General features: G+C 40.3%; 1 protein-coding gene across 2 annotated transcripts in view; it reads right to left on the minus strand.

The window, feature by feature from the left end:
* phip (pleckstrin homology domain interacting protein) overlaps positions 1 to 14,028 on the minus strand; it is a 199,816-nt gene that overhangs the window by 110,825 nt on the left and 74,963 nt on the right. For both annotated transcript variants that reach the window (XM_060849675.1, XM_060849666.1), the window contains exon 9: positions 3,140 to 3,240. In XM_060849675.1, coding sequence (XP_060705658.1) covers positions 3,140 to 3,240 — 101 coding nt within the window. The remainder of the gene's footprint in view (positions 1 to 3,139; positions 3,241 to 14,028) is intronic.

Below are 14,028 nucleotides of genomic sequence, written 5' to 3' on the forward strand. Positions count from 1 at the left end.
TGTAGACCTGAGACCATAATCAAATTAGCGAAATTCCTTTGAAGGGCAAAGGAGGCTAGAGACTGCCCACCTCCAAGCCACTCATCATCCTAATTTGTAACAATATCACTGTTCCTTCACTCTCACTGAGTCAAAATCCTGGATTCACTTCCAGCAGCACTGTGGGTGTAGCTAAATCCCAAAGACTGCAATTGTTCAAGGAGGCTCAAAGCCACCATTCCTACAGGCTAGAATAATCTTGTCTTGTTCTCAATTCATAGTTTCACATACATACTGCGTGCATGTAGAATGTCATTAAAGTCACTCTTGTTGGAGATTAATGACATGTACGTAGTGCAAGCAGTAAGGTGGACTGGATGGCTTCAGAAACAAAGGGACAGGATGCTGGAATTGCAGCAGCTTCCATTTAAAGAAGTGAAAAATGATGCATGTTGGATGAGAAACCATAGAGAACATACTCAAGCAAATGGCACTAAAGGATGAGGAGGATCAGAGACTTGGAGGTGCAAGCCAATAAAGCCTTCAAAGTAAATGCAATGTAAAAGAGGAACATTGAATTGGTTTTACAATAAGTAGGATATATACGTAAGCATCAAGATTAGAATTGTTTCCCCCAAACATTAATCACAGTTGTACTACTGTGTGCAAGTTTGGCCACCCTATCGCAGAAGAGACATTAAAACCAGAAAAGTACACAGTATGAACTCTTCAAGGATAAGAAACTATGACAAAAATTTAAAAAATAAATTATTTCTACTGGTACAGAGAAGGCCAAGCAGAGACTAAATTAAGGTTTTCAAATTTATTAAACCTGAAAGGATAATTTTTTTTAAACAGTTGGACAATTATAACAACAGGTTAAGCATGGGAAAAAGAAGGGGAGGTTAGATTCATTTAGATGGTTGTAGCAAGAGCAGCACAGATATAGAGAACTAAGCAGCATCCTTCTGAGATGTAAACCCTTAGGAAACTATTCAAGGATACTTTAATTCAAATAAAGATACCTTAGAGACTTGGAAATTGACTTGGTTGAGAATGGAAATGCTTTCGTTTCCTGTTCATTTAACAAGGTTATGCTATCCTTGACTTTCTTTTTCCAGGGGGGTTGTGAAAGCAACAATTCAGAAAAGTCTGGCTTTGGATGGGATTTAGGGCCAATTTGATTTTTGCTAACAGATACTGCCTCAGGCAAAAGGCTTTCATGTGTTTATAAAAACCACTTGTACAAGGCAAAGGGTGTGGCCAGTTCTCCCAGTTCAGCTTTTCTCTGGTTTTGGCAAGTTCTGGCTGTTCACAAAGAGCAGTCAGGCAGTTTTGAGGCTGTTGATCCAAGAAACAAATGGAAAAGGGTGTTCCATGCTGCCACCTCTCTCTCTGACGTCTCTCCTATCAGACCCCATCTTTGATTTTACCGTTTGTGCCAAGGGGGTTTATGGGGATTGTTACAGGTATTTGGAACAGCATCATTACGTTGAGATGATCTGTTGGGTTTTTGGATAGGTTAAGTTATTTTGTATTCTGTTCTCTTTTGTTTGTGTTTCATTCAGTAATCTTGTAAATAAATTCTATTTTGTTTCTAACTAAGTGGTTTGACCAGCTGCATCCCTCCTGGAATATCCACAATACTCCTGGTGGAAACAACTAACAAAGTAAGGGTCTGGGCTACCTTCTTGAAATGTTTTGAAGGGGTCTGGCCTGGTCCATAACAAAATTTTCATTCCAAGTGCAGATGCACATCATTTTGGTCTTTATAAAATGTGAGACTTGAGTTATCTTTTTGACTGATTTGCAATATTTTAACTCAAATTTAATCAGAAATTCATGAGTCTACTTGAAATTTATCCCTATACCACTAACCATTTTAACATTAATTTTTCATACCATTAACTTCCATCTGTGAAGTATTATCAGTGTCATTGTGAGAATATAATGAGACAAGAATATCAGCAAACAACAGGAATTAGAATGATGACACGCCATTCATGAGAACAAAGGCTCTATATCAGAGTTGGAATCTCACTCAGCTGCCTTTGTATTTGTACTATGGGATGTACTTGTGTTGGAAGGTAGGCATTTCTCATTCACTTTCTTTTTGGAAGCACCACTCTGAGACTCTTACATTTACAATTTCCATTTACATGTACATCCATTCTTTGGGAGAAATAATGCATTCAAGCAGCTTGAAAAAATGACAAGACCATGATGAAGAGCTGCTAATTTGTACCCCTGAATGCACAGTCCTTTACAAAAAGGTAACCAAATAAACAAACATTTGCATAATTATCACCCTCAGAAAGGAAATCAAATTGTGTTTTTCCTCTTTATGAATAAGGACAGGATGTACTTTTGTTCAAAATATTCCCTCTTTAACAGAATAAAATAATACTCATTCAACAGTCCTTTGACTTTATTTTTGAATTTTATTACAAATTAGCCAGTATGTGTGATTTCCTAGGCTCAGCCACCTCCAAAGTAGACTACAAATCCATTCAAAGGGATATTAATTGCTGCCCACCAGTCCCACTAGTTTTTTTTTAAAAGAAGGAGGTACAGTAGCATAATAATTCCGACCCTGAATAACACTCCACAAAGCCTTCACTAATGGTTCAAAGATTAAAATTTCAAATCGCAGCATATCACTGATGAACTAAAATCTGAAATAAATAACTATCTGATTGTTGTAAAATTCTCTGATTCATTAATGTCCTTTAAGGGAAGGAAAATCTGCCATTCTTAACTTGTCTCCAGACCCACAGCAATGTGGTTACCTCTTAATTGTGCTATGAAATAACCTGTTTTCAAGAGGTCAGCTCATCAGTACCTTCCCAAGGGGCATTTAAACATTGTCAATAAAAGTCTGAACTTATCAATGACACACACATTCCTTGAACAAATGAAAAATATTGAAATTGAATTTCTCAAATGAAAAGGCATCCTGTATTTTTTTAATGAAATTGCTCAATTCACATTAGGATAATTCAATAATTATTACAGCAAAAACAGCTTTAAAATAATGCATGAAATCAATTTCATTAGGTTCGGCAGAACTCAAGACACTGAATAAATTAAATTCCAAAATATTTAACAACAATCAAGCACATAACATAATTTGCCTTAAAAGTATAGCTCATTAACTTACCTAAATTTGTACATGCCAGCATCCCACTGCCAGAAGCAAACTGTACCATCTGCCCCTGTGGAAGATAGGAACCTCAAAGATCCAGTGCACATTGGCGAAAACTGAAAATTAACAACATTAAAATGTTAGTACTGGGTAACATATTGGAGCACATTTTATTGTCAAAATATGCTATGAGCATCAACAGAAACATCTGGTAGCTACAGGTGATTATGTGGCCTAGCTAATAAGGCAGCTCAGTTTCTGACTAGCTGCCCAACAATGATTCAGCTGCAGTCATTTTCAGGCACTTACAGCTTACAATATTCTGACTAATAATACAACTAATGATTGAGGATGCAGGGAGGAAGTGTTGTGACCAGCGATGGTGTGAATAAGTAAATCATTTCACACTACTCTAAATTGAGAGTTAAGGACAGTCCAAATTACCTGTGAAGATTACAGTGGAACACCACAAATGGCCCAGTATTAAGCTTGGAAGGATTTTAAAAGAAAACTCAGCCAGGTCCAACTTTGACAATTCCCACCCAATGAATCCACTCTTAAACATCTTCAAAGTCATGGAAGGGGTTATCAATGTGCTATCAAATGGCACCTGTAACAAAATAACCTTCTCACTGACACTCAGTTTCTATCACTAGGCTACTAAATCTCATTATAGCCTTGGTTCAAGCATGGCCAAGTGTTGAACTGAGGTGAGGCGAGAATGACTGCCCTTGACATTAAGGCAACACGTGGCAGTAAGGTATCAAGAACCCTGAGCAAAGCTAGGCTGCACTGTGGAAACTTCACTACTTGTAGTCACACCTAGCACAAGCAGCAATGTTTGTGGCTGTTGGAAGTCAACCATCTCAGCTCTATGACATCACTGCAGGAGATCCTCAGGCCAAACCATCTTTAAGTTCTTCCCCAATGATCTCCAACAGAGGTCAGAAGTGAGATGTTCACTGAAGACTGAACAGCCTTCACAAATTCATGACTCCTCAGATACTGAAGCTTGGCTAATACGTGGCAAGGAACATTCGAGACCCAAAAATGCCAGCAATGATCATGTACAAAAAGTGAGAATTTAACCATCAGCCCCTGACAATCAAAGGCATTACTACCTTTGAATCTCCTAATATCAGCATTCTGGGGTTACCTTTGACCTGAAACAGAGCTAGACCAGCGTATAAGTACTGTGGTTACAAGAGCAGATCAGAGGCTAGGAATTTAATAGTAAGTAACACACTTCCATCTCCCCTGCCTGTTCAACATCTATAAGGCACGTCACCATTGTGATGGAATACTCCCATTGCCTGGGTGAGTGCTGTTCCAACTAAACACAAGAAGCTTGTCACCATCCAGGACAAAGCATCACTTGACTGGCACCACATCCACCACCTGCACATTTACTCTCTTCACCAGTGAAGCACAGTGGCTGCAGTGTGTTCCATCTGAGGTGCACTGCTGCAACTCACCAAGTTCCTCCGACAGCACCTTCCAAACCACCTCAAAAGGATAAGGAAAGTAGATAAATAGAAACATCACTATTCGCACACTTGTGATATCAAGAAACATCCGGATAAGGGGAGGTGAGGGCCGACACAATACAGTAGTAGAAGTATTCCAAAGCAGAATAAAGTTAATTTGAGGGAAGTTAAAACATGGCAGCACAGCTCAGTAAAGTGGAACTTTTGGGCTGTGGGATGTCATGGACTCTATAAATATCCTGGCGACCACAAGTGCAAGGAGTGTTGCCAGCTGGTCCTGGATAGGTCTGATCCACCATGAAGGAGTCTGCAATCAGTGAATACAACATTCTAAAATCTTCATCCATGAAGAAATGCCAGGCTGGATTTAGCGATGTCAACTACATCAGTATTCAAAACAAAATATAGCTTGAAGAACGGGATGTCATCAGAGAACTCCTGTACTAACTCTGTCTCTTTTTGACTGCCTGGTGGTCCCACATTCGCACACTCCATGCATTTTAAGTTGTGAGACAACCACATCTATAAATATGCTACTCACTTATGTCTCAGCTTCTCACGCATGCATAAATGGTTACCCAGAATAGAGTGCCAAGCAATTACCATCTCTACCAAGAGAGAATCTAACCATCACCACATGACATTGAATGGCATTACCATTACTGAACTTCCTATTATCGACAGCTGAGGATTGCCATTAACCAGAAACTGATCTGGACTAGCCATAGAAATACTGTGGCTATGAAAGCAAGTCCTGCATCCTGCATCAGATGGCTCACCTCTGAAATACCCAAAGCCTGACCATAAATAATAATTACAAGAATAATTAGGAGAAACCATTGCCAGGCACTGAAACATTAGTAATCATTTCCAACAGCAGTTAAGAATAGTTATGTTGCCCTTTTCCAGAAGACCTTAAAATGTAGGAATAGAATTGATCCATTCGGCCCATCAAATCTGCTCTGCTATTCAATCATGACTGATGTTTCTCAACCCAGTCTCCTGCTCTCTTCCTGGATACCTTAGCAATCAATAACCTATCTCTGTCTTAAATGCAATCAACGACTTGGCCTCCACAGCCATCTGGAGCAATGAGTTTCACAGATTAAACACCGTCTGGCTGAAGAAATTCCTCCTCATCTTAGTTCTAAACATTTGGTCCTTCACTCTTGACGCTGTGATCTCAAGTTCTAGTCTCTCCCACAACTAGAAAAATCTTACAGACGCTTCTTTGAATTAAATAGCAGATTTCAGACTGTTGCCTCTGATCCTTTTCTAAGATGGTTCTGTTTTTAATGCAGCCATTTGCGGTAATCTAGAATGTATTGCTGAGTGGTGGAAACAGGTTCAATAGTAACATTTGAAAGGGAACAGTCCGACTCTGAGAAAATGTAGAACAGCATGAGGGGACCAAATCTCTTCCTTCCGTACTGTATCATTCTATTAATATTTATTAATTTTAAAACCTAATTATACCTGGAGCAAGTGAAATATCCATTACTGATTTAATGAGGCATTCACAGTTTTTTTGTGCATTTAGACATACATAAGGTTAATTAAATACTCAATTTAAGTACCAAAATAAAACAAAATAGACAACATAGAACAGTACAGCACAGGAATAGGCCCTAGAGCCCACAAAATTGTGTCAAACATGACACCAAATTAAACTAATCCTTTCTGCCTTTGGTCCATATCCCTCCATTCCTCACATATCCATGTGCTTAGCTAAAAGTCCCTTAAACGCCGCTATCGTATCTGCCTCCACCACTAACCCTTGGAGCGTGTTCCAGACTCCTACCACTCTGCGTAAAGAAAACTTGTCCCTCACACCACTTTTGAACTTTGCCTCCTCACCTGAAATGCATGCCCCGTTGTCTTAGACATTTCAGAGATTCTGACTGTCAACCCTATCTATGCTTCTCATAATTTTATAGACTTCTATCAAGTGTCCCTTCAGCCTCTGCCGCTCCAGAAAAAACAACCCAAGTTTTTTCTAGGCTCTCCTTATAGCTCATACCCACAACATCCTAGTAAACCTCTTTTGCACCCTCTCGAAAGCCTTCACATCCTGCCGCTACACTCTTAACTGTGGCGGAACCAAAGTCTTATAAAGCTGTAACTTGACATACTGACTTTTATACTCAATTCCCCAACAAATAAAGGAAAGTCTGCAAACATTCTTTGCCACCTATTGATTTGTGTGGCCACATTCGGGGAGCTATGGACTTGAACCCCATGATCCCTCTGTACATCAATGCTGTTCAGGTCCTGCCTTTAAATGTATACTTCTCCTTAACATTTGATTTCCTAAAGTGCATAAGTACTCTGATTAAACTCTGTCTGCTATTTCTCCACCCATATATGCAACTGTTCTATATCCTGCTGTATCCTTTGACAACCTTCTACACTATCGCATTCCACCAATCTTTGTGTCATCTGCAAACTTACTAAACTACCCATTTTCACCCAAGTCATGCATATAAATCACAAACAGCAGAGGTCCTAATATGAATGTGTGCAGGACCTACAGCCTGAAAAACACATCTTCCACCACTACCCTCTGCCTTCAATAGGCAAGCCAGTTCTGAATCCAAGCAACCAAGTCACTGTGGATCCCATGCATCTTAAGCTTCTTTTTGAGCCTATCATGAGGGACCTAATCAAAAGCCATATTAAAATCCCTGCAGAAATATCCACTGCTCTACCCTCAGTGATCGCCTTAGTCACCTCCTCAAAATATTCAATCAAGAAAGACATGACCTGTCCCACATAAAGCCTTACTTGCTGTCCCCAATTAGGCCAGATTTTTAAATGCGTATAAACCCTATCCCCAAGAATTCTCTCAAACAGCTTCCCTATCACCGATGAGACTCACTGGTCTATAGCTTTCTGGATTATCCTCATTTCCCTTCTTGAACAGAGGAACATTAGTGACTCACCAGTCCTCCAGAACCGCTCTAGTCATGAGGACACAATGATCTTGGTCAAGGATCCAGCAATCTCCTCTCTTGCCTCTCTCAATAACCTGGAATAGATGCCATTGGGCCCTGGGACTTAGCCACATTAATGCTCTTCAACAGACACAACATTACTTCTTTATTGATCTCAAGATGCTCCACACTAATCACACTATCCTCCTTATCCTTCTCCTAGGTGAATACCGAAGCAAAGTCAGATTTAGGATCTTACTCACATCCTCTGCCTGCAAGCACAAGTTCCCTCCTTTATCCTCGTATGGTCCTATCTCTTCCCTTGCTATCACCTTGGCATTCTGGCATATAAAATCCTTGTGAATACAAAAAATTAGTTCTGTACAGTTTTAAAATGACTGCAAGTGTACTTCCTTCTCCCAAGTTCTCTGTAGTGCTAAAATATGCTTTAAACATTCAATATTAACAGCAATAGGGTAACAAGCATTATGTTTAAAAAGCAGCCTGTTTTAAAGAAAACATCCAGCATTTATAGCAGAATATGCACTATAATTAGTCATTAATTAGAAAATCTGGGATCTATATTAATCCTATTCTATCCCATGACTGGTCATCATTATTATCATCAGTAATCACTCGCTAAGGAGTATGATTATCCACCATTCCATGTCACTTGTCATGAGTTCTGTGAACCTTGTGTGACTGATGAGCTCAATCCTTGAGCTCTAACTCTGATCACATATTTGGCAGGTGTTTCTGGAATAGAGAATCAACCAATGGCCTTTAAATCACTGACATTCCTTTCTCTAGCTCCTTTTCAGTATTTTGTCTTGCAACGGGTGTTCAAAAATTGCGTCCCTTCATACAGTTTCTTCCTCCACGTCAGTTTCTTCTGACTGAGAGTCTCTCACACCTTAACATCTATGCGGCATTTCTTGAGAGAAGACTTCAGGGAGTCTCAAACATTTCCTTTGCCCTCGCTTGACGAACTCCAGGATGCTGATGACAATGTCAACTCTGCTCTCTTGGAAGAGAATCTTCAAGCCTCACTTAACACCTATGCAGAAGCATACCAAACTTCTTGAGTCAGCTTCAACCACAAGATGATTGATGGGTAGGATGCAGTCATATTAAAGATTAAAAATTGCGCAATAAAACCAGCATTCTTGCTAGTTGCGTGGCATGCATTTGTCCCATCTTGGAGAGACAAATTTTAAATCAGGTTCCTACAGGACACTGGAAATCTGATTTAAATCTACATTTGCGGCTGCGTTTCCCAGTGCTCAGGCAACTACTGCAGTTTGATGTCAAATAAAATGCTATTTACAGCACTCCTTGTTTGGGGGGGGGGGGGGGGGGGGTGGAGGAAAGAATCTGGAGGAACAGCAGTGCTCTCCTGACCACCAGCATCACACCAACATGCCAACAATACAGCCCCAAAGCATTGCCCCTTTGTGCAAACACATCCTTGTTGCTACAATTGGTTGACTGCCCCAGAACTAATGACCTCAAACCTCCTGCCTGAACCATTGCCAGTCCACCTCCATTTCCATCTCAACCCTCCATCTTTTTCTCCCTTTCTTCCAATTGCTAGACCAACAAATGCTTTCCTTATTCTTTGCTATTTCCCTCCCTCTCAGTTGCCAGTCAACATATCCCCAGTGATTCCCAGCAGAGGATGTCTGCAGCTTGATTTCCCAGCTGGAAGCTGGGCAGCCTTTCAAGCAGCTCTAAGGGGAACAAAATGGTGATGAGATCTTGCTGTTGAATTTGGCAGCATTCCCATATCCCCGGGATTTCCAGACTTTTTCCACAACCCTCTATGTAAGCTCAGAGTGACTGACTCTGTCTCTTGCTCACAGATGGCCCCAGAACACTTTCCTTTTCATTTCAGAATTTCAGCATTTGCAATGTGCTTTGTTTTATTTAAAATTTCAGTCAGGACTAAATTTATTTTTAAAATGTTTATAGCTTGTCCACTTAGTGTTCTGGTATCAACTTTTAGATGGGAGAATCAATAACAGTTGAATCAAATCAATCAGAAAGTAATTGAGATTACTAAAAATATTTGATTTCGCATTCATAGAATTACAGAATTATTTATTATGTAGGTAAAATTTGTCTCAACAATCTACAATGAAGGCACACTAACGAAGTGGAACAAAATGCTCTTAACTCTGAAAATACATTCCTTTTCTACAAACAGTAAACATTATAATCAAATTGAATGAGTAAGAACGCCTGTTACTGTTTCAAATACATTGAAATCTAGGAATTCTATGACCTTCAGTTTCATTTTTTTTTCTATCAGTAGGAACACAGAATGCACATTAACATTTTTATTATTTCTGCTAAAAGAAATGCACTTTGTTGAAACATTTGCAGTTTTCCCATTAATGTCAAGCAGCTCTTGCAGAATTTGCTGTCATCAGTGAAAAATGCTGCTAGGCAATCATTCCATAGCAGTTAGTAGTCTCGAACCAGGCAAGTAAAAATATTCACTAATTTTTACTATGTAAAGATTATTTTTAACAACAAGTTTTGTGAATTTATGTATTCTGATCATTTACCAATATCCATCATTGAAATTAGCCTCTTAACAGTGCTAACAAATGCCCACAACTTATCTGAACAAATTACAATAAGACAAATGATTTGGATGCGAGCATAAGAGGTATAGTTAGTAAATTTGCAGATGACACCAAAATTGGAGGTGTAGTGGACAGCAAAGAGGGTTACCTCAGATTACAACAGGATCTTGACCAGATGAGTCAATGGGCTGAGGAGTGGCAGATGGAGTTTAAGATTTTGGGAAAGCAAATCTTAGCAGGACTTATACACTTAATGGGAAGGTTCTAGGGAGTGTTGCTGAACAAAGAGATCTTGGCGTGCAGGTTCATAGCTCCTTGAAAGTGGAGTTGCAGGTAGATAGGGTAGCGAAGAAGATATTTGGTATGCTTTCCTTTATCGATCAGAGTATTGAGTACAGGAGTTGAGAGGTCATTTTGCAGCTGTACAGGACATTGGTTAGGCCACTAATGGAATATTGCGTGCAATTCTGGTCTCCTTCCTATCGGAAAGATGTTGTGAAACTTGAAAGGGTTCAGCAAAGATTTACAAGAATGTTGTCAGGATTGGAGGATTTGAGCTATAGGGAAAGGCTGAACAGGTTGGGGCTGTTTTCCCTGGAGTGTTGGAGGCTGAGGGGTGACCTTATAGAGCTTTACAAAATTATGAGGGGCATGGATAGGATGAATAGACAAAGTCTTTTTCACTGGGGTCGGGGAGTCTAGAACGAGAGGGCATAGGTTTAAGGTGAGAGGGGAAAGATATAAAAGAGACCTAAGAGGCAACTTTTTCACTCAGATGGTGGTACATGTATGGAATGAGCTGCCAGAGGAAGTGGTGGAGGCTGGTAAAATTGCAACATTTAATAGGCATTTGGATGGGTATATGAATAGGAAAGGTTTGCAGAGATATGGGCCGGGTGCTGGCAGGTGGGACTAGTTGGGTTGGGATATCTGATCGGCATGAACGGGCTGGATCAAAGGGTCTGTTTCCGTGCTGTACATCTCTATGACTCTATAACTAAGTACCTTTGTTTACTGTGTAAAACTCTTATTTCGGATCCAGATTCTATTGAGGTAAATATGTAAGCCTGCATTTGGTACCCTAATATATTGCTCTCCGGGCAAATTTTTGTAAGAACCATAAATTGGTATCCACTATGTTTAAGTATTCTAAGAATTAGAAACATGGGGCCAATTTTCATGTCTACTATATTCCAGACACTAGTACACATAATGTATGATTGACTTCAAAAATGTGGAAAATATTTATTCTGGATACCTGTTTGTTTGTTGCACGATTTTATAGAAAAGAAACCATTACCTCTAGAATTCAGGGAAGGGGACTGTGATATAGAGGGGAGCTTCGATTATGCGAACGAGATGGGCAGGCACTATTTCACTCAGATAACTGATTATTCGATCAATTGACTCAATGTCTTTCCTCTGGGGCTGGGAGTTTTCCACTCCCTTACCCCGTCCGACACCGCCCCTCCATCCAATCCCATCCTGCTCCCCCATGTCAGGCCCCCAACCCTGCCTCCCACCCACTCCTGCCCCCAACCCGTCCAACACCGCCACTACTCTGTCCCCATCCCCGCCTCACCAACCCAGCACCCAACCCCCGTCCGCAGCCCCGCCCTTGTCCACTCCTGCTCCCCTGCCGGGGACAGCCGGACTGGACACCAACAACAAGACTACTGCTGCTGTCTTTTTTGGTTGGGGGTGGGGGGGGGGGGGGGGGGGGTTCCTCCAAATAGCACGTACATATACATTTTACTGCAACTTTTTGATAGGTTCCACGTTTGCCCTGTACAGGACAATGTTGGAGAGATTATCAGGGAAGGGGGTGAGGGTACACGCCTGTGTAGAATTCCACGGAAAGTGCCAGGGGAGAGAGAGGTCAGGAGGTCAGTCATTTGGAGATGGTACCTGGGCTTCTATCGAGGTCCAGATCTGTTTTCAGCAGCATTTCAGTAAGCCGAGTTCATTTTTAATCATTGTAAAAAGGCGCAATCAGTGTTGGAAACAGCTCTTTGATGTAATGTTTCTGTCGGGACCTAGAGATCTCCTTCGGATAACTGATATTCAGATAATTGAGGTTCCTCTTACTTGAACAAATTATAAACGAAAAGGACGAGGTACTAGTTGGTTTAATGGGAGTAAAATTGGATAAGTTCCCAGGCCCAGATGAGATGTATCCTAGACTGTAGTGGAAGGCAAAAGAGGAGATTGCAGAGAACCTAACATTAATTTTCAAATTCTCTCTGGACACAGAAAAACTGTGACAGGACTGGAGGATAGCTAATGTGGTATCATTATTCAAGTCGTGTGGTGGGGATAAGATGTGGAAACCAAAGAGTTTAACAATGTTGGTAGGGAATCTGCTGGAAAACAATCTGAAATTCAGAATTAATCTCTACGTACAAGGGGCTAGGATTAATCAAGGATAGTCAGCATTGCTTTGTCAGAGTGAAATTATGCCTGACAGGTTTTACTGGATTTTCTTTTGAAGAGGTGACTAGACGTATGGCTAAGAATAGTTCAGTAAATGTCGTCTACATAAACTTCAATAAGGCTTTTGTCAAGGTTTCACATGGGAGACTGTCAAATTGATAAGACTCCTAAGATCCAGAGCAAATTGGAGACAAAACTGGCAGGAGGCAGTGGGTGATGACCAAAGGTTTTTCTATGACTGAAAGCATTCACTGGCATACCACAGGATTTACTACTGAGTCTTTTTGCTGTTTGTAATTACATAAATGATCTCAATATGAGCATGAAAGTTTTAATAAGCAATTTCACAAGTGATACAAAAGGATTCTATAGACGGGCCCCAATCAGTTGAATAGAACAATGGCAAATGAAATTTGATGCTGAAAAATGTGAGGCAGTGCACCCTGGGAGGACTAATAACACAAAAGAATGTGCGATGAATGGTAGTATCCCTTAGGAAATGCTGAGGATCAGAGGAGCCTCAGTGTGCATGTCCACAATTCTTGAAAGTATCAGGACAAGTTAATTGTTAAGGAGACATGTAGGGTACACAAAACAAAAGCAGAAAGTGCTGGACAAACCGAACAGGTCTGGAAACATCTGTAGAGAGAAAAACAGAGTTAATGTTTCAAGTGCAGTGATCCTTCTCCAGAACTAAAAATTGCAGGGAAAGGATGGTATTTGTGTTGATGGTAGAGTTTAGGGGGTGGGGACTAGGCAAATAGAGTATAACAATTTTCAATCATTTACACTTCTTGTTAGCAACTGACCCAGCATTTATCTCTCTCGGCTAATCATCAGTCCCCTTGTTTACCTGTCCCTTTTGCTCTCTCTCTCTCTCTCTCTCTGAGCATTGTCTCCATGTACTTTAATCACTCCCACTTGACCCCAGAAAATTAAAGCTCACAGTGTAGGTGGTAACATTTTTACAAGGATGAAAGATTTGCTAGCTAACTGGCATAAATGAGTTGTGTTTTTTGGCTGGCAAAGGTAACAACTGGGATCAGTTTTGGGGCCTCACATTTTTATAATTTATATCAATAACTTGGATGAAGGAACTAAAGGGATTGGGTTCCTATACTTGCTGTTACGGAAAGAAGTAAGCTTAGAAGTAGGGGTGAGGATGCTACAAAAAAAGAGATAGATAGTTAAGTGAGTGGGAAAAGATCTGTCAAATGGAACATAATGTGGGTAACAGTGAAATTGTCCATTTTGGTGGGAAGAACAAAACAAGTATATGACATGACAAGAGAATACAGAGCTCAGAGATACAGACAGATCTGGGTGTCCTTCACAAAAGGTTAATATACAGGTACAGCAAGTAATGAGGAAAGCTAATCGAATGTTACAGTTTATTGATGAATAAAAAATAGGAAGGTTACGCTTCAGTTATACAGGGCATTAGCAAGACCACATTTTGA

This window comes from Hemiscyllium ocellatum, chromosome 3, assembly GCF_020745735.1.
Source record: "Hemiscyllium ocellatum isolate sHemOce1 chromosome 3, sHemOce1.pat.X.cur, whole genome shotgun sequence".
In the NCBI taxonomy this organism is placed as follows: domain Eukaryota; kingdom Metazoa; phylum Chordata; class Chondrichthyes; order Orectolobiformes; family Hemiscylliidae; genus Hemiscyllium; species Hemiscyllium ocellatum.